This window comes from Salvelinus alpinus, chromosome 2 (genome assembly GCF_045679555.1).
Source record: "Salvelinus alpinus chromosome 2, SLU_Salpinus.1, whole genome shotgun sequence".
NCBI classification, from domain to species: Eukaryota; Metazoa; Chordata; class Actinopteri; order Salmoniformes; family Salmonidae; genus Salvelinus; species Salvelinus alpinus.
In genome coordinates, this window is record NC_092087.1 from 75886486 (window position 1) to 75914237 (window position 27752).

The 27752-nt window shown below is 44.5% G+C and overlaps 1 protein-coding gene across 9 annotated transcripts in view; it reads right to left on the reverse strand.

Moving 5' to 3' along the window:
* LOC139567757 (regulating synaptic membrane exocytosis protein 1-like) overlaps positions 1-27752 on the reverse strand; it is a 106626-nt gene that overhangs the window by 50492 nt on the left and 28382 nt on the right. For all 9 annotated transcript variants that reach the window (XM_071389231.1, XM_071389232.1, XM_071389236.1 and 6 more), the window contains exon 2: positions 19430-19646. In XM_071389231.1, coding sequence (XP_071245332.1) covers positions 19430-19646 — 217 coding nt within the window. The remainder of the gene's footprint in view (positions 1-19429; positions 19647-27752) is intronic.

A 27752-nucleotide genomic window follows, 5' to 3' on the forward strand; every position in this document is an offset into this window, starting at 1 on the left:
AATACTATGCAATACCTCAATACTATAGTCATCTAATTCTATTTCTATGAGGTTAGCATCAGAAGACTCGTGGGGTTGCAGATGTTGTCATATATCCATTGCAGTCCACTTTTTAAGGAACTATCATCTCTAGTCCATGTGCGAAACAGATTCAGTCGTGAGGCAGAGAAATGTTAGCTTAGCTTGGAATATTTTAGCTTGGAGTATTTTAGCTTGGAGTATTTTAGCTTGGAATATTTTAGCTTGGAGTATTTTCGACAGACAACAGGTCATTGTTATACAGGCAAGGAAAGGGCAGGACTGGTGACAGAACTACAAACAGGCACAGATAGAGGATCTTAGTAAGACACAAGCAAGTATTAGTCACAGCGTTATGTTCTTTCTCATGTTTTATTTTAGTCTCATGACTCTGATTGAGTATTGGTGATAGCTCATCTGTCAGACAGGGGATCAAGGTTCCTTAAAATACCCTAGAACCTCCCCCCCCCCACGCTCCCCCTCCCCACGCTCCCCCATCCCAACCCACGTTCCGCCTCCCCCCACGCTCCCCCCTCCCTCCCTACGCCCCCCCCCCCCCCTCCCTCCCTCCCCCAGCCTCCACTCTCTTTAACCTCTTCCTCCCTTCTCCTACAGGTTGCTGCAGATTAAAAATTAAATGCCACATGGTTGCAGATATGAAGGGAGACAGAGTGCACCATGTTAGAATCCAAGATGGCGTAGCAGTCGGACGTGTCTTTGTCATGTCCTGTCCCGTGTAAATAGTTTTCGTATTTTTCGTGTACATTTCGTATATATTTTAATTTCACTTTCCATCTAGGAACTGAATATACATTCCTACATTCCGCCTCACCCAATGTGGTTCGGACCTGCTATTTTTTTATACTTTAGAACCGTAACCCCAATCAGAAGCTAGCCAGATAACTAGCTACTAGCTAGTAGTCAGTTAGCCACTGCTGCGGTCTTCACCCTCAACTCGGACACAGCCAGCTTCAATACCGGGCCAATACCTGCCAGTCTGCAAGCGCGATATCAACCCAGAGCATATAGGACTGCTTTTTCTCTACCACATCACCGGATTCCTGACGCAAGCTCTGGACAATTACACCGTATCATCACAGCTAGCTAGCTGCAACCGAGTGGCTACTACTGGCTAACACCTCTGTCCCGAAGCAAGCACCAGTTAGCCTTGAGCTAGCCTCGAGCTAGGCCCATCTGCCGGCTAGCTGAAGAGGTCTACCAGCGAATTCTTGGGCTACAATACCAGCTACAAGCTAATTTAGCAATTTTTTTTGCCGCTGCTAGTAGCTGTTACCTTCTGCACAGACACCAGCCCTGTTATTAGCCTGGATATTACTCACCAATTTACCAGCATCGGACTGTCTCTCGACAACAACGCCGGATTCCTGCCGTAATCCCTGAGCCACTACTTCTGATCCTCACAGCTAGCTTGCAGCTAGCGCTGCTAGCGCCACTGCCACGAAGCTAGCACCAGTTAGCAAACACAATTCTACAATTCACAACCTCTCTTTCGCCATCGCCATCTGGCTTGGATTCTCTGTCGACACGACCACGTCTGAGCAGACCCCCTCCGTCTGAGCAGACCACCCCCGGGCTACTAACTTTAAACGCCGCGTGCTAGCTTAGTGGAGGCCTCCCTGCTCCATCTACGGCTGCCCCCTGGACACTATGATCACTTGGCTACATAGCTGATGCATGCTTGACTGTCCATTAATTCACGGTACTCCATTCTGTTTATTTGTGTTTTATCTGTCGGCTCTGTGCTTTAACTCAGGATCTGTGTGTAGTTAATCCGACCCTCTCTGCCTAGTCGTCGCCATTTTTACCTGTTGTTGCTGTGTTAGACTAGCACCCTGTTATTGCTGCTGTTATCTTACCTGTTGTTTTAGCTAGCTCTCCCAATCAAGACCTGCAATCACTTTATGCCTTATTGTATGTCTCTCTCAAATATCAATATGCCTTGCATACTGTTGTTCAGGCTAGTTATCATTATCATTGTTTTGGTTTGCAATGGACCCTGTAGTTCCACTCTCCGTACCTCTGATACCTCCTTGGTCCCACCCCCCACACATGCGGTGACCTCACCCATTGAGACCAGCATGTCCAGAGATACAACCTCTCTTATCATCACCCAGTGCCTGGGCTTGCCTCCGCTGTACCCACGCCCCACCATACCCCTGTCTGCACATTATGCCCAGAATCTATTCTACCACGCCCATAAATCTGCTCCTTTTATTCTTTGTCCCCAACGCTCTAGGCGACCAGTTTTGATAGCCTTTAGCCGCACCCTCATCCTACTACTCCTCTGTTCCTCGGGTGATGTGGAGGTAAACCCAGGCCCTGCATGTCCCCAGTCACCCTCATTTGTTGACTTTTGTGATCGAAAAAGCCTTGGCCTCATGCATGTCAACATCAGAAGCCTCCTCCCTAAGTTTGCCTTACTCACCGCTTTAGCACACTCTGCCAACCCTGATGTCCTTGCCGTGTCCGAATCCTGGCTTAGGAAGGCCACCAAAAATTCTGAGATTTCCATACCCAACTATAACACTTTCTGTCAAGATAGAACTGCCAAAGGGGGAGGAGTTGCAATCTACTGCAGAGATAGCCTGCAAAGTTCTGTCATACTTTCCAGGTCTATGCCCAAACAGTTCGAACTTCTAATTTTAAAAATTAATCTCTCCAGAAATAAGTCTCTCACTGTTGCCGCCTGCTACCGACCCCCCTCAGCTCCCAGCTGTGCCCTGGACACCATCTGTGAATTGATCGCTCCCCATCTAGCTTCAGAGTTTGTTCTGTTAGGTGACCTAAACTGGGATATGCTTAACACCCCGGCAGTCCTACAATCCAAGCTTGATGCCCTCAATCTCACACAAATCATCAAGGAACCCACCAGGTACAACCCTAAATCCGTAAACATGGGCACCCTAATAGACATTATCCTGACCAACCTGCCCTCCAAATACACCTCTGCTGTCTTCAATCAAGATCTCAGCGATCACTGCCTCATTGCCTGTATCCGCCACGGGTCCGCGGTCAAACGACCACCCCTCATCACTGTCAAACGCTCCCTAAAACACTTCTGCGAGCAGGCCTTTCTAATCGACCTGGCCCGGGTACCCTGGAAGGATATTGACCTCATCCCGTCAGTTGAGGATGCCTGGTCATTCTTTAAATGTTACTTCCTCACCATATTAGACAAGCATGCTCCGTTCAAAAAATGCAGAACCAAGAACAGATATAGCCCTTGGTTCACTCCAGACCTGACTGCCCTCGACCAGCACAAAAACATCCTGTGGCGAACTGCAATAGCATCGAAGAGCCCCCGCGATATGCAACTGTTCAGGGAAGTCAGGAACCAATACACGCAGTCAGTCAGGAAAGCAAAGGCCAGCTTTTTCAAGCAGAAATTTGCATCCTGTAGCTCTAACTCCAAAAAGTTCTGGGATACTGTAAAGTCCATGGAGAACAAGAGCACCTCCTCCCAGCTGCCCACTGCACTGAGGCTAGGTAACACGGTCAACACCGATAAATCCGTGATAATCGAAGACTTCAACAAGCATTTCTCAATGGCTGGCCATGCCTTCCTCCTGGCGACTCCAACCTTGGCCAACAGCCCCGCCCCCTCCGCTGCTACTCGCCCAAGCCTCCCCAGCTTCTCCTTTACCCAAATCCAGATAGCAGATGTTCTGAAAGAGCTGGAAAACCTGGACCCATACAAATCAGCTGGGCTTGACAATCTGGACCCCCTATTTCTGAAACTGTCCGCCGCCATTGTCGCACCCCCTATCACCAGCCTGTTCAACCTCTCCTTCGTATCATCTGAGATCCCCAAGGATTGGAAAGCTGCCGCGGTCATCCCCCTCTTCAAAGGGGGAGACACCCTGGACCCAAACTGTTACAGACCTATATCCATCCTGCCCTGCCTATCTAAGGTCTTCGAAAGCCAAGTCAACAAACAGATCACTGACCATCTCGAATCCCACCGTACCTTCTCCGCTGTGCAATCCGGTTTCCGAGCCGGTCATGGGTGCACCTCAGCCACGCTCAAGGTACTAAACGATATCATAACCGCCATCGATAAAAGACATTACTGTGCAGCCGTCTTCATCGACCTGGCCAAGGCTTTCGACTCTGTCAATCACCATATTCTTATCGGCAGACTCAGTAGCCTCGGTTTTTCTAATGACTGCCTTGCCTGGTTCACCAACTACTTTGCAGACAGAGTTCAGTGTGTCAAATCGGAGGGCATGTTGTCCGGTCCTCTGGCAGTCTCTATGGGGGTACCACAGGGTTCAATTCTCGGCCGACTCTTTTCTCTGTATACATCAATGATGTTGCTCTTGCTGCGGGCGATTCCCTGATCCACCTCTACGCAGACGACACCATTTTATATACTTCCGGCCCTTCCCTGGACACTGTGCTATCTAACCTCCAAACGAGCTTCAATGCCATACAACACTCCTTCCGTGGCCTCCAACTGCTCTTAAACGCTAGTAAAACCAAATGCATGCTTTTCAACCGTTCGCTGCCTGCACCCGCACGCCCGACTAGCATCACCACCCTGGACGGTTCCGACCTAGAATATGTGGACATCTATAAGTACCTAGGTGTCTGGCTAGACTGCAAACTCTCCTTCCAGACTCATATCAAACATCTCCAATCCAAAATCAAAGCAAGAATCGGCTTTCTATTCCGCAACAAAGCCTCCTTCACTCACGCCGCCAAACTTACCCTAGTAAAACTGACTATCCTACCGATCCTCGACTTCGGCGATGTCATCTACAAAATAGCTTCCAATACTCTACTCAGCAAACTGGATGCAGTTTATCACAGTGCCATTCGTTTTGTTACTAAAGCACCTTATACGACCCACCACTGCGACCTGTATGCCCTAGTCGGCTGGCCCTCGCTACATGTTCGTCGTCAGACCCACTGGCTCCAGGTCATCTACAAGGCTATGCTAGGTAAAGTGCCGCCTTATCTCAGTTCACTGGTCACGATGGCTACACCCACCCGCAACACGCGCTCCAGCAGGTGTATCTCACTGATCATCCCTAAAGCCAAAACCTCATTTGGACGCCTTTCCTTCCAGTTCTCTGCTGCCTGCGACTGGAACGAATTGCAAAAATCTCTGAAGTTGGAGACTTTTATCTCCCTCAACAACTTTAAAAATCTGCTATCCGAGCAGCTAACCGATCGCTGCAGCTGTACATAGTCCATCTGTAAACTACCCACCCAATTTACCTACCTCACCCCCCATACTGCTTTTATTTATTTACTTTTCTGCTCTTTTGCACACCAGTATCTCTTCCTGCACATGATCATCTGATGATTTATCACTCCAGTGTTAATCTGCTAAATTGTAATTATTCGATTTATTGCCTACCTCATGCCTTTTGCACACATTGTATATAGATTCTCTTTTTTTTTCTACCATGTTATTGACTTGTTTATTGTTTACTCCATGTGTAACTCTATGTTGTCTGTTCACACTGCTATGCTTTATCTTGGCCAGGTCGCAGTTGCAAATGAGAACTTGTTCTCAACTAGCCTACCTGGTTAAATAAAGGTGAAATAAATAAAAAATAAAAAATGTCACTATGTTCATTTTCGATGAAGAACTGGGCCTAGCCTGTAGCCTGGTATCCCAACATACACTGAGTATACAAAACTCTTTCCATGACATAGACTGACCAGGTGAATCCAGGTGAAGGCTATGATCCCTTATTGATGTCACTTGCTAAATCCACTTTAATCAGTGTAGATGAAGGGGATGAGGCAGGTTAAAGAAGGATTTTTAAGCCTTGAGACAATTGAGACATGGATTGTGTATGTGTGCCATTCAGAGGGTGAATGGGCAAGACAAAATATTGAAGTGCCTTTGAACGGGGTATGGTAGTAGGTGCCAGGCGCACCGGTTTGTGTCAAGAACTGCAACACGCTAAACAGTTTGAGGCTGTTAGGATGCAACTCAATATTAGGAAGGTGTTCTTAATGTTTTATACACTCATTGTAGGTTACAATGCGCTCTGTGAAATATCACAGCATTTTACTTACACATTGACACAAGGAAACAGCCCAAAAAATTTCACAAATGTGTAATAATACTGTTACCACGAGAGAAAATTCAACATATTCTACAAGGCTACAAATGTATTAAAGGTGATCCAATATGAACGCAGTATCTAGTTAAACAGAGTAGGCTTGATATGGATGGGATGTCGTTACCACGGAGAGCCTGTTGCCTATGGCGGACAAGGCTGTTAATCCCCCACAGCGGATGATGGCACAGAATATTAACTGGCCAGCAAGGAAAGTCAGCTACAATATCCACCATCCACCAAAAGCTATTTATCGTTCCACAACAGATACCAGAAGAACATTCCTAATTCAATAACTGGTTACAGTATAGGCCCTGAAGAAAAGACATAAGTGAAAGCTAGGAAATTGACAACTATCTGAACTTAACACTGTGGAAGACCATGATTTGAGAGGACAAGTCACAGATATACAGCTACATCTACTGATTGCTGTTCACAATAGTATAAAATAATACTTTTTCATTATTTAACTAGGCAAGTCAGTTAAGAACAAATTCTTATTTTCAATGACGGCCTAGGAACAGTGGGTTAACTGCCTTGTTCTGGGGCTGAAAGGCAGATTTTTACATTCTCAGCTCGGGGATTCGATCTTGCAACCTTTCGGTTACAAGTCCAACGCTCTACCCACTAGGCTACCTGCCACCCCAATAATAATAAATATATAAAAATGGTCTACTGTTGATAGAAATCATTGGTCAACTCAAGTCAGCTAATTGACAACCCCAAATGGAACAGCATCAAAGAAAGGTTCCGTACTCACATGTAGCCATGGCTACTGAAAATCGCCTCCCTCCCAACGCAGAGAAAAACAGATTTATCTCTTCTCGAGTGTATAATCCCACGGTCTAGAACGATGGTACAAATCCAAAATGGCGGGAAATTGTTGTTTAGAAGTCTTTATTTGCATCCCAAAACACAACCTTCTGTGAAACCTGCTCTTTGATGGAGGGTTGGTCGAATGGACAGTTAGGTCAGCAGTCAGCTTGCAGTTAGCTTTTTAGCGAACCGGCGCGCATCGTGCGTACAGTACCCTGATTGAATCCTCTGTTTGGCTCCAGGCCACACTAATCTAAAGTAAATCAGCTGTGTGCAGCTGTGGCCCACAGCTGTCGAGCTGGACACACACACACACATGCAGTTGTTCTAATACACACATACACATCTGTACAGTACATACAATCTCTCCCTCTTTCACTCTCTCTCTCTTTCTCTCTTTCTCTCTCTCACTCTCTCACTCTCTCACACACACATATACATACACTCTCTATCTCTCTCACACTTTCACACTCACTCACACACATACTCTCTCTCTCTCTCTCTCTCTCTCTCTCTCTCTCTCTCTCTCTCTCTCTCTCTCTCTCTCTCTCTCTCTCTCTCTCTCTCTCTCTCTCACACACACTCTCTCTCTGTTCTCAGGCAGGTTAGATTAGAGTAGACCGCAGCTAATCCCTTCAGCTCCTCACCATTATTCAGCATCATCATCATTCAGGACAATACCCGCCAGCCGGTTTCAGATAGCAGCCGTGCGCAAGGCCGGTAGGCTATGCTACCGCTAAACCATACCCCTTATACTCCCTCCCCTTAATTATTCAGCCGTTTGGTGATTATCATTATCATTATCAATCATTCAGAGTGCATTCTGGGAAATCCCTTTTTATCAGGCCGGGAATGTAAAGTATATATTAGGTAGGCCTATAGTGACAGTATTAAGGCCATCATTTCAAATATCCATCTAGGGATGCGGTCAATATTTGCATGCGTCTCAAAGAGGACGGTAAGAAATGTTAACATATTAGACTCTATAGCAAAGAACTGATGAAGGAAAAAGGTCCCGTTTAACTTCACACTAAATAGGGAGATTTTTTTTCTCATGGCTGAGGAAGACGAAATAAATTAATCCGATGGTTAATCCTTGAATGAGATCGTATTCAAGCAGCACACAAACAAGGAAATACGGTCCACACACACACACGCACGCACGCACGCACGCACGCACGCACGCACGCACGCGCGCACGCGCACGCACACGCACACGCACACACACACACACACACACACACACACTGACACATGGCGCTCCACAGGACGCAGTGCGATGAACTGGAGGTGACACCACAGTGGGCTAATTCTAGAGCGAGCCGTCTGATTGGCTGCCATCACACACTAACCATGCTTAAGCAGCACATATTACATGTGTCACACAATAGGGTGGGGTTCCTAACACAGACCAAAATAGGATTTTGAATGGAAATCAACTGTTTCGTCTCCACAACGACAGTAAAACGAATGTGTGTGTGTCTTGAGTATGAGCAATGCCATTTCTAATGTGTTACTGCACCAATCTCACCCTGCCTAACAGAATGCAGGTCACCATGGTAACCAAGTCATTGAGTACAGAGAGAGAGAGACCTGTTGCCACAAGAAAAGGGCAACCAGTGAAGAACAAACACCATTGTAAATACAACCCATATTTATGCTTATTTATTTTAACTTGTGTGCTTTAACCATTTGTACATTGTTACAACACTGTATATATATAATATAACATTTGTAATGTCTTTATTGTTTTGAAACTTCTGTATGTGTAATGTTTACTGATAATTTGTATTGTTTATTTCACTTTTGTATAATATCTACCTCACTTGCTTTGGCAATGTTAACACATGTTTTCCATGCCAATAAAGCCCCTTGAATTGAAATTGAATTGAGAGACAGAGAGACAGAGAGAGATTGTACTAACAATGCCAAGACTGGGAACAGCAAGTTAGTGTGGAGCTAAAAGAACTGTGTGGCCTCCTATGAGCTCTCTGTGACATCATAATAGATCATCATCCTCAAACAAACTTAAGACCCTCATACGGGCTACAAGACTAACCTAAATCACAACACATATCTACCCAGTCACGCCTGGATTAGTCATAAAAGGACACGACAACAAATGACAGGTCTTAAGTCATGTTTATGACAGTTTTAAACCATGTCAGCGGCAGGTACTGTCAAAAAAGTTTGACTGTAAAAAAAACACAAACCGCAAAAGCCAAAATACAACATTTAACCAACGTTACAACAACCTCAATCCCACACATCCTGCGTTGCCTAACAACCCATCACCTTCCTCGTACCGTTAACCCGCCTGACGCAGCAGACCGACTTGACAAAACACACACACACACTGTCCACCCTAAAGGTATCTAAAAGTAAATAAAATGTAGTTAATTTAATGTATCTCTTTTTCTAAAGCCACACCTCCGTCCGTGTTTTACATGGTCTCAAACCTACGCAGAGGAGAGAATAGCACATACACAATATCAACATGTAGGCCACTAAAACCTGGGTCTATTCTGTGTGGGAGAGAAACACGCACACGCACACACATACACACACGCGCACTCTCACACACACACACACACACACACACACACACACACACACACACACACACACAGAATAATTGTGAGCAGGCCCTACGTTCCTGGATTGTGTGACGGATAGGTGCAGTGTGTGTGTGTGTGTGTGTGTGTGTGTGTGTGTGTGTGTGTGTGTGTGTGTGTGTGTGTGTGTGTGTGTGTGTGTGTGTGTGTGTGTGTGTGTGCGTGCGTGTCTGTGTGTGTCTGTCTATCGTGAGTATGAGTAATGCCATTTCTAACAGGTAACTGCACCAATCTCACCCTGCCTAACAGAATACAGTTCACCATGGTAACCAAATCATTGAGTACAGAGAGCCATGTCAGTGGCAGGCACTGGCAAAAAAGTTTGAAAAAGACTAACAGCAAAAAACTAAATACAACGTTTAACCAACGTTAGAACAACCTCAATCCCACACAACCTGCGTTGCCTTACAAACCACCACCTTCCTCGTACCAGCAACCCACCTGACGAGGCAGACCGACTTGACGAATGGCGACATCTGACAGCCGTCATTAATCAACAGGCTCTTTTCTACCCCACACCCCTCCATCATCTCCATCTCAGACGCTCTATCCATCCGTGTCTGTTGCCAAAACAGGGGAGGTGGGGATAGCGACAGTAACACCGGGCACGGCGGCGGCGGGAATAGCTGGGAATTCTGTAAACGTCGTCTTTTTCCTTAACTGGGTGGAATAGATGGAGGCCCGGGGTGGTGGAATGGAGAGGAAAGTGTTCAGTGAGCGCGCTCAATACAGCCTCCAACGACAGATTGACATATGGGGCGGCAGCAGTGCCTGGCAGAAAACTACCATCCGTCAGGGAATGGTAAATCCTTCAGACGGGGAAGAAAGACGACCACAAAACACGATAATGCTCCATTTGTGTAAATAAGGCTATAGATCAACTAGGAATAGGTCTTGGCTTCCTTCTGCAGCCGAGCCCCGTAAACCACAAGACAGTTCAGTGTTAGACTGAATGGCATTCTACCCTATAGAAGCCAATACTGCTAAGAACACAACAGAAACCCTTCTAGTATTATTAGCCCAAGGTGTTTGTATAGGCCTTTCTGTAACTCCAAACTGATCCTGGAACTGCTCACTAATACAGTTACTGTTACCGCTATTGTTATTTTATCAAAGGCATTACAGTAATGTTTTATGGCAGACCGCTGGGTTAGTCATCCAATGCTGAGAAACCTGACAGAGATTATGAAGTGCATTCCCTTCCTGTAAAAAGTGCAGTGTCAGCTCGATGCAGTGTGGGAGTGGGAGAGTTGGTGTGTGTGTGTATGTGTGTGTCCGGTGTGAGTGCGTGTGTCTGTGCGTGCGTCTGGTTTGTCCAAGCAGTAAAGAGGTGTTTGCATATTTGTGTCTGGCTACATTAGTGTGTGTATGTGAGTCTCCACTACAGGACGAGGAGACAGATTGGCTCTGATTCGCTCATTCCCTCTCGATCTCTCTCTTTCTCTCGCAGCCATCTGGAGATGACATGAAACACACATAAACAAACCCTCTGCAATTAATACACCAAGACAAGTGAAAGCAACTAGACTCGCGGGGACTAACTAGTCTCTTGTCTGTGAAGAATATAACATGATAAATTGTTTTATTTGTGTAAATCGTACATTTAAACTGTGATTGTATCGTAAAATGATGAAATAAATGTCATTTGACCCTTATTTACACTATAAAATATACGTTATTCAAAGATTCATGTTCCTTGAGGCGTCAACTGAAGAAATTGTGGTGGTTAACCAAACAGTGTCTCTGAGAATGAGTCATATCTACCACAATTGAATTAAATACCCGTTGGAAACATAGACAACCCACACACTGCAGTTAGTTAACACAGAAATAATAAAACAGACACACACACACTTTGACACACACACATAGACACACACACATAGACACACACACATAGACACACACACAAAGGGACGAACCCAGGGGCTTTGATTTAAAGGCTTGGCATGTACTGTAACAGTGACCGTGTAAGTCTGTTAACTGGGCTAAGATGTGGAAGTCTTGATATTGAACGTAGACAACACTGACAGATGCTGACAGGGAGAGGCGAGGGGCTATGAGGGACTAGGAATGGGGTCCTAGCCTACACCCTCCACCCCTGACCCCAGTCCACTGTCTTAAGCAGCCGCAGGGTCCAATCCAAAGACTTGCATTCTTCCCCTCTGCCCCTGTCGACTTCCCCTCAGATCCGAATCTGAAAAGATAGGACGCTTGTGAGCAAAACTGTGCTTTAAAAGCTCCAATCGAGCAAAATGATTTTTGGTTGTTTTCTCCTTACTTGGAGTGGACAAGTACAGAGGGGAAGGTGGCAAGTGTACAAATTGGAACCCAGCCACGGCCTCCCCTCCCGTCTCCCTGTGGCAGGGGCTGGTCTGTATGCTCATCACAGACAGGCAGGTAAAGCATGCACGGGCATAAGTGTGCACATTCCCTCTGCAGTCACAACACAGGTCTTATAGTAAGATAAGGTGCTTCTGCGTGCCAACAAACACCCTGTGCCCTTGTACCCCATTTCCCCCCCTATCTTGTATATTATACCCAGTTCCCCCTGGCACAGCCATGCCCACAGCCATAGAGAGAGGAGTTGTGTAAGGGGGGTGCCCATCCAGGGGTGTCTAGGAATGCCCACCCAGACAGCCAGGCATGGCTCATGCTCGCCCACTTCCCAAATGGCAGCTGAAGTGTGACATTAAAGAACTACAGTTATAGTGACCCATGCAAAAACTCCATTACCCAGCAGGTCTTACCCTGTCCTTCACTATGAGACACTTTGCAAGAGGAAGAGACAGACAATGGATGCAGAATTAGTCAACGTTTTTACCCAGATATCCTTACTGAAGATAAAACAGTCTCTAGTACTGCACTACCAATGTCCATATTAGTGTGGACTGGACTACAGGCAGATATGCTTGGGGAAGTCCATGGTAAAATACCATAGTGATAGACAGAGATAGTATCTAATTGTATTTTTTTCTACGCAAGGCAAAATGGTCTCTATGACTGTATCTGCCAATGCCCAGAGTCTGGAATCTGGACTACAGACAGATACAGTATGTGTGTTGAAGTCCAAGGATAAAGGCTAGCCTTTTAGTATTAGAGAAAAGCCTGGACTGAACTGACAGGGAATCATTCTGTTCGGTGTAAGTCATTAATCCATAGGTGGATTTGACCACTTTGGCCGCGTTCCAATCTGATAACTTACTCCCTTCACTTCAGCCTTTGTGGACACCCACTTCTTGGATTTGTGTGAGCTAGGTTTTATTAACAAAGGAATATACCTCGACCTTGCCAACATCAAAAAGGCTTGGCATAGGACTACAGTAGTTTATGCCATATCACTCACACAAATCCAGTCCACTTAAAAGGGGAAGTCTACAGGGCAGGAGGGAAGGGGGTCAAAACTTTGGGATTGGAACACAGCCATTGGGAGATTTTCAAAGGGACACATAGGTTATATTCACAGTACAGTAGAGAGCACAGAAAAGATGCTAACCACTTTGTCCTCCTGTAGTGGCATGTAGTCCAGGTAGCAGTGAGAAAGTGAAAAGGAAGTGAGGGAGGGAGTGGAGGAAGCAGAGGGAAGGATAGAGGGATGCAGTGGAGGAGTGGACAGAGAAAGAGAGACAGAGGTCAAATATAGGTTCATGGGACATGAGAAGGGACGGAGGTAAAAGAGAAAGAGAAAAAGGAGTGAGGGAATGGTGTAAACGTTTGTTAATACACATGAGCAAAATCCACAATACACACTTTTAATACACAGTTTATTCAGTGATACAACCTGTAAGCGGTGCAACAGTGGTGAAACACAGAGGGAGTTTGACAGCAAACATGCATGACTCGACATATCAGTCATGTGACGTCGGCAAAATTTGTGTCACAGTGTCATGCAGGAACAGGAAATGGGGACAAGAAGAGCAACATGATACATCATCTTACACAACCCTATATATAACTTCCTGTCTAGCTTACAATACAATATATACACTACCATTCAAAAGTTTGGGGTCACTTAGAAATGTCCTTGTTTTTGAAAGAAAAGCAAATTTTTTGTCCATTAAAATAACATGAAATTGATCAGAAATACAGCGTAGACATTGTTAATGTTGTAAATGACTATTGTAGCTGGAAAAGGCACATTTTTTATGGGATATCTACGTAGGCGTACGTAGGCGTACAGAGGCCCATTATCAGCAACCATCACTCCTGTGTTCCAATGGCACATTGTGTTAGCTAATCCAAGTTGATAATTTTTTTTAAAGGCTAACAGACACCTAACAAGTCCTCAACTGGCAGCTTCATTAAATAATACCCGCAAAACATCAGTCTCAACGTCAACAGTGAAGAGGCAACTCCAGGATGCAGAGTTGCAAAGAAAAAGCCATATCTCAGACTGGCCAATAAAAATAAAAGATTAAGATGAGCAAAAGAACACAGACTCTGGACAGAGGAACTCTGCCTAGAAGGCCAGCATCCTGGAGTCGCCTCTTCACTGTTGACGTTGAGACTGGTGTTTTGCGGGTACTAATTAAGGAAGCTGCCAGTTGAGGACTTTTGAGGCGTCTGTTTCTCAAACTAGACACTCTAATGTACTTGTCCTCTTGCTCAGTTGTGCACCGGGGCCTCCACTCCTCTTTCTATTCTGGTTAGGGCCAGTTTGTGCTGTTCTGTGAAGGGAGTAGTACACAGCGTTGTATGAGATCTTCAGTTTCTTGACAATTTCTCATATAGAATAGCCTTCATTTCTCAGAACAAGAATAAACTGATGAATTTTAAAAGATTTGTTTCTGGCCATTTTGAGCCTGTAATCGAACCCACAAATGCTGATGCTCCAGATACTCAACTAGTCGAAAGAAGGCCAGTTGTAATGCTTCTTTAATCAGGACAACAGTTTTCAGTTGTGCTAACATAATTGCAAAAGGGTTTTCTAATGATCAATTAGCCTTTTAATATGATAAACTTGGATTAGCTAACACAACGTGCCATTGGAACACAGGAGTGATGGTTGCTGATAATGGGCCTCTGTACACGTATGTAGATATTCCATAACAAATCAGCTGTTTCCAGCTACAATAGTCATTTACAACATTAACAATGTCTACACTGTATTTCTGATCAATTTGATGTTATTTTAATGGACAAAAAATTAGCATTTCTTTCAAAACCAAGGACATTTCTAAGTGACCCCAAACTTTTGAAAGGTAGTGTACGTCTACTTCCAATCAATATATGAGCCTGTATTTAAATAGCATCTAGGATAAGTTTGCTGATCTAGGAAAAGTTTTCCCTTTCAAATCATAATGAATATGTTTATACAGACAGGGGGGACCTGACCTTAGATCAGCACTCTGAGTTTTCTTTTATGAATACAGACCCTGCTTTTAATATCTGCTGTTTGGTGAGCTATTATAGATACAGAAATGTGACTTTTATAACACAACATGACTATGAGGACAGGCTGGGGGGAAGGGAGAGGTTTAGTAATAGCAAAATGAGTGGGTGGCACAGATTGTGTCGGGCATCACCATGTAACTGTAATGCCTTCTGCAGGACAATGCTGTGTACTGCATCGTGTCTCTGTGTCGATTTTGGGAATGTGATTATTCGGCACAGGGTGAATTGGGGTTTATCACGACAATATCAATGTTTTGTGAGTTACTGTGACTTATATGCCGCTAGTATAGAAGTCAATACATCTGATTATGATTGAGGCCATTTTGAGTCAAATATCAATTTTGTGTAAGTACAATGAACAAGCTGCACCTGCACAACATGACCAAAAGTATGTGGACACCTGATTGTCGAACTTCTCATTCCAAAATCATGGGCATTAATATGGAGTTGGTCCCCCCTTTGCTGCTATAACAGCCTCCACTCTTCTGGGAAGGCTTTCCACTAGATGTTGGAACATTACTGTGGGAACTTGCTTCCATTCAGCCATAAGAGCATTAGGGAGGTCCGGCACTGATGTTGGGCGATTAAGCCTGGCTTGCAGTTGGCTCGCAGTCGGCATTCCAATTCATCCCAAAGGTGTTCGATGGGGTGGAGGTCAGGGCTCTCTGCAGGCCAATCAAGTTCTTCCACACCGATCTTGACAAACCATTTCTGTGTGGACCTTGCTTTGTGCAAGGGGGCATTGTCATGCTGAAACAGGAAAGGGCCTTTGCCAAACTGCTGCCACAAACTTGGAAGCACAGAATCATCTATAATGTCATTGTAGCGTTAAGATTTCCCTTCACTGGAACTAAGGGGCCTAGTCCTAACCATGAAAAACAGCCCCAGACCATTATTCCTCCTCCACCAAACTTTACAGTTGGCACTATGCATTGGGGCAGGTAGCATTCTCCTGGCATCCGCCGAACCCAGATTTGTCCTTTGGACTGCCAGATGGTGAAGCGCAATTCATCACTCCAGAGAACTCGTTTCCATTGCTCCAGAGTCCAATGGCGGCAAGCTTTAAAGCTCTCCAGCTGACGCTTGGCATTGCGCATGGCGATCTTAGGCTTGTGTGCGCCTGCTCGGCCATGGAAACCCATTTCATGAAACTCCCGACGAACAGTTCATGCTGACGTTGTTTCCAGAGGCAGTTTGGAACGCGGTAGTGAGTGTCGCAACCGAGGACAGACGATTTTTACGCGTAGCATGCTCCAGTACTCGGCGGTCCCATTCTGTGAGCTTGTGTGGCTTACCACTTCGCGGCTGAGACGTTGTTGCTCCGAGATGGTTCCACTTCACAATAACAGCAGTTACAGTTGAACGGGGAAGCTCTAGTAGGGCAGAAATTTGACAAACTGACTTGTTGGAAAGGTGGCATCCTATGATGGTGCCGCATTGAAAGTCAATGAGCTCTTCAGTAAGGCCATTCTACTGCCAATGTTTGTCTATGGAGATTGCATGGCTGTGCATGTCACGCCATCGCCATAGAGAGGTTTATATTCTCTATTTTGGTTAGGCCAGGGTGTGACTATGGTGGGCATTCTAGTTTCTTTATTTCTATGTTTTCTTTTTCTTTGTGTTTGGCCGGGTGTGGTTCTCAATCAGGCAGCTGTCTATCGTTGTCTCTCATTGAGAGCCATACTTAGGTAGCTATTTTTTCCACCTGTGTTTGTGGGAAGTTGACTTTGTTTAGCCTTTGAGCTTCACGGTTTGTTTTTGTAGTGTTTATTGATTTGTTCGGCGTCATTTTTAAAATAAAATAAAATGTACGCTTACCACGCTGCACCTTGGTCTTCTCCTTTAAACGGCCGTGACAGTGCGCTCAATTTTATACACCTGTCAGCAACGGGTGTGGGTGAAATAGCCGAATCCACTAACTTGAAGGGGTGTCCACATACTTTTGTATATACAGTGTATCTTCTGTATAACTTACAGAACATCAGTCCTGTAGAACCAATTTATAGTTTGATAGATTCATATCATTTTAACTCGCAGGTCTGGAAAAATACATTAAAGCTACTGCTAAGTTTGGACCCTTTTTTTTCAATTTTAGGCTAAAATTACATACCCAAATCTAACTGCCTGTAGCTCAGGACCTGAAGCAAGGATATGCATATTCGATATACCATTTGAAAGGAAACAATTTGAAGTTTGTAGAAATGTGAAATGAATGTAGGAGAATATAGAACATTAGATCTGGTAAAAGATAATACAAAGAAAAAAACATGCGTTTTTTTGTATTTTTTTGTACCATCTTTGAAATGCAAGAGAAAGGCCATAGTGTATTATTCCAGTGCATGCGCAATTTATATGTTGGCCACTAGATGGCAGCAGTGTATGTGCAAAGTTATAGACTGATCCAATGAACCATTGCATTTCTGTTCAAAATGTTGTGTCAAGCCTGCCCAAATGTGCCTAATTGGTTTATTAATAACTTTTCAAGTTTATAACTGTGCTCTCTCCTCAAACAATAACATGGTATTCTTTCACTGTAACAGCTACTGTAAATTGGACAGTGCAGTTAGATTAACAAGAATTTAAGCTTTCTGCCAATATCAGATATGTCTATGTCCTGGGAAATGTTCTTGTTACTTACAACCTCATGCTAATCGCATTAGCCTACGTTAGCTCAACCGTCCCGAGGGGACCCACCAATCCTGTAAAGGTTAAAAATGCTCTCTGGGATCTTAATCACAACAAATTTGTAACATACTGCATGAATTTGATTTGTAACATATCAAACAAAATGCTAAATTCGTATGATATCATACCTGTCACACGAAATGGATGATGTAGTACACAATTAGATTACGTAGTACACAATTGGATGACGTAGCACACAAAAAAACGGGGACCCGTTTTGGCTCGTGAGCACCACTTTCAAAACTACTGGCTGATATTATACAAAGGTTTGAGAGCGCATCTTTAAGTAATGCAAAGAGTGGGCCTTTTTGACATGAGTGACACAAACTGAAGTAATGTAAGGAAACGTGCTTAGCATCCGCCCTGTCAAACAAATGTATGTTTTGACCAACTCAGCACTGGAGAGATGCATGAAGTGCTCGGGCTTAAATTTGACATGAGGTACACCGACATGTTGTACTAAACCGGAAAACATGAATAGGAGGGAGAGTTTTATGTAATAAAACAAAAGTTTTTAAATTTCAACTAATCCTGTTATTCTGCTTGGCTGGAGATAGAGGGGAGAGTAGGATGGGGGATCAAGGAAGGAGGTACCACTTGAGAGAGCGCCGGTCAGAAGCCATCTCTCCAGTCTACACTGCCTACACACACAGGCTGTAATACGCACACAATACAACAGCAGCCTACACAAAAATACCCTTACACACATAGATTACAGCCTACACAAAAATACCCTTACACACATAATAGATTACAGCCTACGCAAAAGTACCCATAAATACACCATAAATACTGACACTGATACACAGACACACACACTAATACTGACTCAAACCTACACCGTATTTTTTCTCTGCCCAGTGAGAGACGTTACTTCAAAATACCTTTGAAATAAACTGCAATAGTGCTCAAACTAATTCTTGGCATACTTTACTATTGAGTTGAGTTCCTAGCCCTTGTTTCACTGTAGTATTAGTTCCATATTGATGGAATTTCTAATAGAGACAACACTACTAGTGGCCGGTTATCATTATCCATAATTCATTTTATAGAATTATCCAATAATAAGTCCACAGTCTGGGCCAAAGCTTGATCCTGTGTCCTGCTCCCTGTGTGACTCTGGGTTCCAGCTGGGCCTAGCGGATCTGGAACAGATTGGCGCCCAGCAGGCCCAGGGACCAGGGCCCACAGTCAGGTAAGAGACCCAGGAGGAGGGCCTCTCTCTTGGGCTGGACATGAGATGGAGAGGGGCCCAGATGGGATGGGGTGGAGCGGGACTTGGGCTTAAAATAACGCCCACATATGGTGAGTATGGACGCCGCCGCATCTCACACCACACGCTTCCTCTGGCACTGGGGAGCTAGACTAAATAAACTAGAATCAACGCTGTATCATTCACAAGGTTTGGGCTCTGGGGAATGTGACTGTCTTATTTATAGGGATGTTGAGCGGAACTGCAGCGTATGTGTCAATACTGTAAACGCTGAATGGTGTTTCTGGTTGGCAGCTTGTCCATTCTGTGTAAAGGACTACATACTAGGTGCTCCTTGGGTTTATATTACAGGGTCGCTATTTTGAAAAACTGTGACACACCTGAGGATGGATTGAAGCTTTAACAACAACTCCAATACACTTTGACCGACCAAAGTGTGACAGAGCCCCAGCCGCCAACACACACAACATAAAAGCAGCCGTCTTGACAAAACAAATGAACAAAGGGAAGGGATGAGGGGGGTAACGAAGACGAAGGGATGGAGGAAGAAGAAGGGGTGGAGGCAGGGATTCTTAGCGGTTTCTCACATTGTTGGAGCGCAGGGAGACGCGTCCGCCGCAGCGGGCGCAGAATTTGGTCTGGCAGTAGGAGCAGTGGTGTCCGCAGCCGTCGGCGAACTTGGTCTTGCGGCAGATGCCGCAGGTGGGGGCGTCGTCCTTGTGCTGGCCCTGCTGCTGGCGCCGCGTCTCCACGCCGATGCGACGCACCTGCTCCTTATAACTCTCAAACTGCTGGTGCAGCGTCCTGAGGGAGGGAGGAGAGAGAGGAGGAGAGAAGTTATTCATATGCTTATTATGTTTTTATTGAGAGAGAGACAGACAGACAGACAGACAGACAGACAGACAGACAGACAGACAGACAGACAGACAGACAGACAGACAGACAGACAGACAGACAGACAGACAGACAGACAGACAGACAGACAGACAGACAGACAGACAGACACAGAGGAGAGAGCGAGAGAGGCTAATTATCAAAATCCAGAAAAGAGCCGTAAAATTCTACAACCGCCTAAAAGGAAGCAATTCCCAAAACTTTCCATAACAAAGTTATCACCTACAGAGAGATGAACCTGGAGAAGAGTCCCCTAACCAAGCTGGTCCTGGGGCTCTGTTCACAAACACAAACAGACACCACAGAGCCCCAGAACAGCAACACAACCCGACCAAATCATGAGAAAAAAAGATAATTACTTGACACATTGGAAAGAATTAAAAGAATTAACAAAATTAGCAAACTAGAATGCTATTTGGCCCTAAACAGAGAGTACACAGCGGCAGAATACCTGACCACTGTGACTGACCCAAAATTAAGGAAATCTTTGACTATGTACAGACTCAGTGAGTATAGCCTTGCTATTGAAAAAGGCCGCTGAAGGCAAACCTGGCTCTCAAGAGAAGACAGGCTATGTGCACACTGCCCACAAAATTAGGTGGAAACTGAGCTGCACTTCCTAACCTCCTGCCAAATGTATGACCATATTAGAGACACATACTGTATTTCCCTCAGATTACACAGACCCACAAAGAATTCAAAAACAAATCCAATTTTGATAAACTCCCATATCTACTGGGTGAAATACCACAGTGTGCCATCACAGCAGCAAGATTTGTGACCTGTTGCCACAAGAAAAGGGCAACCAGTGAAGAACAAACAGCATTGTAAATACAACCCATATTTATGTTTATTTATTTTCCCTTTTATACTTTAACTATTTGCACATCATTACAAAACTGTATATATACATAATATGACATTTGAAATGTCTTTATTTTTTGGAACTTTTGGTAAGTGTAAAATGTACAGTATATTTTTTATTGTTTATTATCTATTTCACTTGCATTGGCAATGTAAACATATATATTCCATGCAAATAAAGCTCTTAAATTGAATTGAGAGAGAGAGAGAGAGAGAGAGAGAGAGAGAGAGAGAGAGAGAGAGAGAGAGAGAGAGAGAGAGAGAGAGAGAGAGAGAGAGAGAGAGAGAGAGAGAGAGAGAGAGAGAGAGAGAGTAAAAGACCTAGAGAGAGAAAGTTGACAATAAGAGAAATTAGGGAGAAAAAAGTTGTCACAGCTCAAATGGAAATATGCGATGACCTTAAGCACAGTTTTCACAGCTGGACAGATAATAATGATGGTGAATACGTTAAATGTAGTTATGCTTGCTATCAACAACCACTTGTTTCAATAACATGTTCTGAAAGTGTGGATGACTGCATTACTTCAGTTTGCAGGGAAACAGTCAGGAACCAATTAAAACAACAGATGAAAGGAGTGTACCTAGCTGAGAATAAATCACACCATAAAAAACTTGAAGTCGAGACTCCTCACTCCTTCCCCCTCTCTCTGCCTCTGCTTTCCCAGGAACCAAAATAACCCATTTGTGAATTGCAAATGAGTCCGTGTGAAAACTGAAAACCCTTCCCACATTTCCCTCCCCAACAATATTGTCAAAGGACATTAGCATATGATTTCACTCATTTACAGGACCCAGACAGTCTATTTAATTATCGTTGTGTGTGTTTGTGTGTGTGTGCCTGCCTGCGTGCGTGCGTGCGTGCGTGCGTGCGTGCGAGAGAGAGAGAGAGAGAGAGAGAGAGAGAGAGAGAGAGACATAGAGACCTGATAACTTAATTGACAGTCACACTTTGAAAACTGGTCCTGACCTGTCTTCAGTAAATAAAGCCAGAGGACAAAGGTGTCTGTCTAGTCTCGCCATTAAAGACTTCCCTGACATCTGGCATAACTGACTGACAAGGGCAGACAGGATATACCCCAAAACACAATAACACATTTCTGGAGGGAATATGCCAGTACGTGACTCAATGTACTGCATTCCAGGTGCTTGCCCTTTTCAGATAACAAAAATCCGGACTTTCTCCAAGCAAAATGAATACTAACTGAGACGTTTACATAATTGAGAGTGTTTACCCAACTGACATATGACGATAATATTGCAATCTTATGATAACATGTCATTTGATGAAAATACGATTGAATAAGACAAGTCACCTGTTTTTGCGGAATACAGCCATTTCCTTGTGTGTTTAGTCAATGACCTCAGAATGCGTAACAGGACGAACACACAACTCCCAATCTGATGTCAACAACACTGGGTCGCTGAAATCTTTCGAACATTTAACAGTCTTCCGCCATGTCCTGCTCATAGCACCCAAGAAAGGAAGAGTTATAAATTGCCAGAAATAATATTTAGATAAGACTTTTCACACCCCTAAAATGGCAATTTAGATTTTCTCAAAATGGCTTCAGAATGACTGCATAGAAGTTTCTGGAAAGATCCCTTATTCATCCACAGGAAGACCCTTCAGAAAACGCCAAAACAACTCTCTACATATCACACATAACTGCTCTTCATAGGTCCCCAGAAAGACTTCAGAAAGTCTGCTGAAAGAGTGTGGAAGTAGCAGGTAAGTGTAGTTAATGCTACGCCTCCCGGTCTACATAATGCTACGCCTCCCGGTCTACATAATGCTACGCCTCCCGGTCTACAGTCCTCATGCCTAGCAGACATATAGCAGACTGCGGTCCAGGGGAGCTGGAACAGGGAAAAGACTTGGGACGATCTTGGCTTGCCAGGTGACATCACACATTGAGATTAAGCCGTGATGTGAATGTCAAGGTGACAATGACGTTACCCAAGACTGGATCTAGGCCAGAGAGGTGAAAATACACACACAGATTGGCCAGGTGATACCACAGAGATTATGCCATGACGTGAACATGTACCGAAGGCTGTTATAACCACCTTCAAGGTGACGTCGCTGCTACATAAGGCTGTTATGACCACCCTCAAGTTGATGTTGATGCTACATAAGGCTGTTATGACCACCCTCAAGTTGATGTTGATGCTACATAAGGCTGTTATGACCACCCTCAAGTTGATGTTGCTGCTACATAAGGCTGTTATGACCACCCTCATAGGTGATGTTGATGCTACATAAGGCTGTTATGACCACCCTCATAGGTGATGTTGATGCTACATAAGGCTGTTATGACCACCCTCAAGGTGATGTTGATGCTACATAAGGCTGCTATGACCACCCTGAAGGTGATGTTGATGCTACATAAGGCTGTTATGACCACCCTCAAGGTGATGTTGATGCTACATAAGGCTGCTATGACCACCACAAAGTCACTCTTCAAGGTTAAGGATCCAAAGCTCATCAAGTTTGAATGATATGAGAGACTACACATTAATGTGTTTCAGAACAGTTTGCGTTGTACATTTCTTAATGTAGCAAGCTATTTTTAAGTTGAAAAGCTGTGCAAAGGACTGTTTGAAGGTTGTTCTCAAAATATTATAACCGTGAGGACCTACATCAAAGCATCAATGGAATCGAAACTCTTTGAAATCCTCATACCAATTCAGCATCTGTGATATATGAAATATGATCCGTTGTTGTCATCATTTCACATGGAGACAAATCTACAGGTGGTGATGTTCAAGTCAATGATGCTCTCTGTCTATAAGACAAACTAGGAAGTAATGCGAAGCGAGCGATGTCATTGGTCGGCGGTGGCACTGAATTGACCCTTGGGTGGAATCTCTCAGACCAATCGAAGTCCAGCGCCTGAGGCAACAACCGGCGCCATGGGAACAGCTGTCAGAAACAGAGTGCACGGCCTGTAGTCATGGAAAAACTGCCCGCGTTAACACCCTGGTGTCATGGTGTGTCAGAGAACCAGCTGTTAGTGTTCCTAGAGAGGACAGTAGATAACAACTTGGCTTTATCTGACTGGGGGAATTGATCTTTCTCTAAAAGGTAGGGGTTAGCGTCCGGGTAAATTTAGGGAAAAAACAGATTTACTTTTATCTGTCAGGGGGAAATGAACATTACATAATAAACTCTGAAGTTATATCAAAATGGGAATTGACAATTCCAAACCAAACCACCCAGACTCTGTTTGGAAAGCAATATGCATGGCATGCTCCCCTGAAGCACCGAACTAATTAAAGAAAACTACTATTTGAGTACGAACCATAAATAAATTAAATTGTTTCTGAAGCGTACAGCAGTATTTGTGAACAGCTTTGAACGCCAGGCATGGTGTCTATGACACATCTCTCCATGGTGGTGAGCAGCAGACTACAGACTCACCCGTGAACACAGTGGAGTGAACACAGCCTGGCCAAGGGAAAGGAGGACTAGGAGACATGGTGAGCAGGGCAGGAGAGATGCCGTGCAATATGGTCGCCGTGATAGGGGGAATAGAGGACAGGAGTGTGCTTCAGAAACAACGGCTGCATCCCGATTATCCACCCTTATCCGGAAGTGTGCACTTGCACACTTTCTCACATGGACTTCACTTAACAATGGTGAAAACTCCCTCCAGTCAATGCTTTCACCAATCAAATTATTTTACATCCATTACAGAGCGTGTTCAAGTTCACAATTCTGGAAAAGGGTGTGGAATTGGGAAGCAGCCCGTTGTAGCCTGATACGGTTCTGGGGTTGGCTGGGGGTCCCTTCGCCCTGTGCAACTGGGTCCTGGACTTCCTGATGGGCCACACCCAGGTGGTGAAGGTAGGAAACATCACCTCCACTCCGCTGATCCTCAACACTGGGGCCCCACAAGGGTGCATGCTCAGCCCCCTCCTATTCTCCCTGTTCACCCATGACTGCATGCATCTCAATCATCAAGTTTGCAGACGACACAACAGTAGTAGGCTTGATTACCAAATATGACGAGACAGCCTACAGGGAGGAGGTGAGGGATCTGGGAGTGTGGTGCCTGGAAAACATCTTCTCACTCACTGTCTACAAAACAAAGGAGATGATCGTGGACTTCAGGAAACAGGCAGAGGGTGCACCCCCCTATCTACATTGACGGGACCGCTGTGGAGAAGATGGAAAGCTTCATGTTCCTTGGTGTAAACATCACTGAAAAACTGAAATGGACCACCCATACAGACAGTGTGGTGAAGAAAGCGCAACAGAGTCTCTTCAACCTCAGGAGGGTAAAGAAATTTGGCTTGTCACCTAAAATCCTCACAAATCTTTACAGATGCACAATTGAAAGCATCCTGTCGGGCTGTATCACCGCCTGCTACGGCAACTGCACCACCCGCAACCGCAAGGCTCTCCAGAGGGTGGTGCAGTCTGCCCAACACATTACCATGGGGCAAACTACCTGCCCTCCAGGATACCTACAGCACCCGATGTCACAGGAAGTCCAAAAAGATCATCAAGGACATCAACCACCAGAGCCACTGCCTGTTCACCCCGCTATCATCCAAATCAAATCAAATCAAATTTTATTTGTCACATACACATGGTTAGCAGATGTTAATGCGAGTGTAGCGAAATGCTTGTGCTTCTAGTTCCGACAATGCAGTAATAACCAACAAGTAATCTAACCTAACAATTCCACAACTACTACCTTATACACACAAGTGTAAAGGGATAAAGAATATGTACATAAAGATATATGAATGAGTGATGGTACAGAACGGCATAGGCAAGATGCAGTAGATGGTAGATGGTATAGAGTACAGTATATACATATGAGATGAGTAATGTAGGGTATGTAAACATAAAGTGGCATAGTTTAAAGTGGCTAGTGATACATGTATTACATAAAGATGGCAAGATGCAGTAGATGATATAGAGTACAGTATATACATATACATATGAGATGAGTAATGTAGGGTATGTAAACATTATATTAAGTGGCATTGTTTAAAGTGGCTAGTGGTACATTTTTACATAATTTCCATCAATTCCCATTATTAAAGTGGCTGGAGTTGAGTCAGTATGTTGGCAGCGGCCACTAAATGTTAGTGGTGGCTGTTTAACAGTCTGATGGCCTTGAGATAGAAGCTGTTTTTCAGTCTCTCGGTCCCTGCTTTGATGCACCTGTACTGACCTCGCCTTCTGGATGATAGCGGGGTGAACAGGCAGTGGCTTGGGTGGTTGTTGTCCTTGATGATCTTTATGGCCTTCCTGTGACATCGGGTGGTGTAGGTGTCCTGGAGGGCGGGTAGTCCAGAAGGCGAGGTCAGTACAGGTGCATCAAAGCTGGGACCGAGAGACTGAAAAACAGCTTCTATCTCAAGGCCATCAGACTGTTAAACAGCCATCACTAGCACATTAGAGGCTACTGCCTATAGGCATAGACTATGAATCACTGGACACTTTAAGGAATGGAACACTAGTCACTTTAATAATGTCTACATAGCTTGCGTTACTCATTTCATATGTATATACTGTATTCTGTACTATTCTACGGTATCTTAGTCAGAGACCTGGCCGTTTGGTGCCAGTACAACAACCTCTCTCTCAACGTGATCAAGACAAAGGAGATGATTGTGGACTACAGGAAAAAGAGGACCGAGCACACCCTCTCATCGACTGGGGTGCAGTGGAGCAGGTTGAGAGCTTCAAGTTCCTTGATGTCCACATCACCAACAAACTAACATGGTTCAAGCACACCAAGACAGTTGTGAAGAGGGCACGACAAAATCTATTCCCCCTCAGGAGACTGAAAAGATTTGGCATGGGTCCTCAGATCCTAAAAAGGTTCTACAGCTGCACCATCGAGAGCATCCTGCCTGGTGGCATCACTGCCTGGTATGGCAACGGCTCGGCCTCCGACCGCAAGGCACTACAGAGGGTAGTGCGAACGGCCCAGTTCATCACTGGGCCAAGCTTCCTGCCATCCAGGACCTCTATACCAGGCGGTGTCAGAGGAAGGCCCTACAAATTGCCAAAGACTCCAGCCACCTAGTCATAGACTGTTCTCTCTGCTACCGCACGGCAAGCGGTACCGGAGCAGCAAGTCTAGGTCCAAGAGGCTTCTAAACAGCTTCTACCCACAAGCCATAAGACTCCTGAACATCTAGTCAAATGGCTACCCAGACTATTTGCATTGCCCCCCCCCCCTATTTACACCACTGCTACTCTCTGTTGTCATCTATGCATTGCCACTTTAATAGCTCTACCTACATGTACATGCTACCTCAGCTAACCGGTGTCCCCGCACATTGACTCTGTATCGGTACCCCCCTGTATATAGTCTCGCTATTGTTACTTTACTGCTGCTCTTTAATTACTTGTTACTTCTATCTCTTATTCTTATCCATATTTTTTTGAAACTGCATTGTTGGTGAGGGGCTCGTAAGTATGCATTTCACTGTAAGGTTTACACCTGTTGTATTCGGCGCATGTAGCTAATACAATTTGATTTGATTTGATTTACTGTTTACATATCTGGCATTACTCATCTCATGTGTATATACTGTTTTCTATACTATTCTACAGTATCTCATTCACTTAATAATACTTACATATCTTGCATTACTCATCTCATGTGTATATACTGTTTTCTATACTATTCTACTGTATCTCATTCACTTAATAATACTTACATATCTTGCATTACTCATCTCATATGTACAGTATATACTGTTTTTCTATACTATTCTACTGTATTTTAGTCCGCTCCGCTCTGACATCGCTCGTCCATATCTATATATATGTATGTGTGTATGTGACCAATAAAATTTGATTTGATTTGATTTTGATGGCACCATTGGCACACCGGGGACAGACACATTCACTCGCACACACACACACATCGGAGACAGAGAGACAGTCTGGTCCTCTAAGTGCAGGCACAGACTTCTTCCCTGCTACATCCTGGTATCTCTCTCCTCTGACACCAAGCTGGCAGCGCCATCACACCCACTCATTTATTCAATATCATCACTTCATCAACTGTCTCTCTGACTCTCTTGATCTAAAACTTCAGTCTATCTTTCTCTGTACCTCTGTCTCAAATAAATCAAATTCAATTCAAGGGCATTACTGGCATGGGAAACATATGTTAA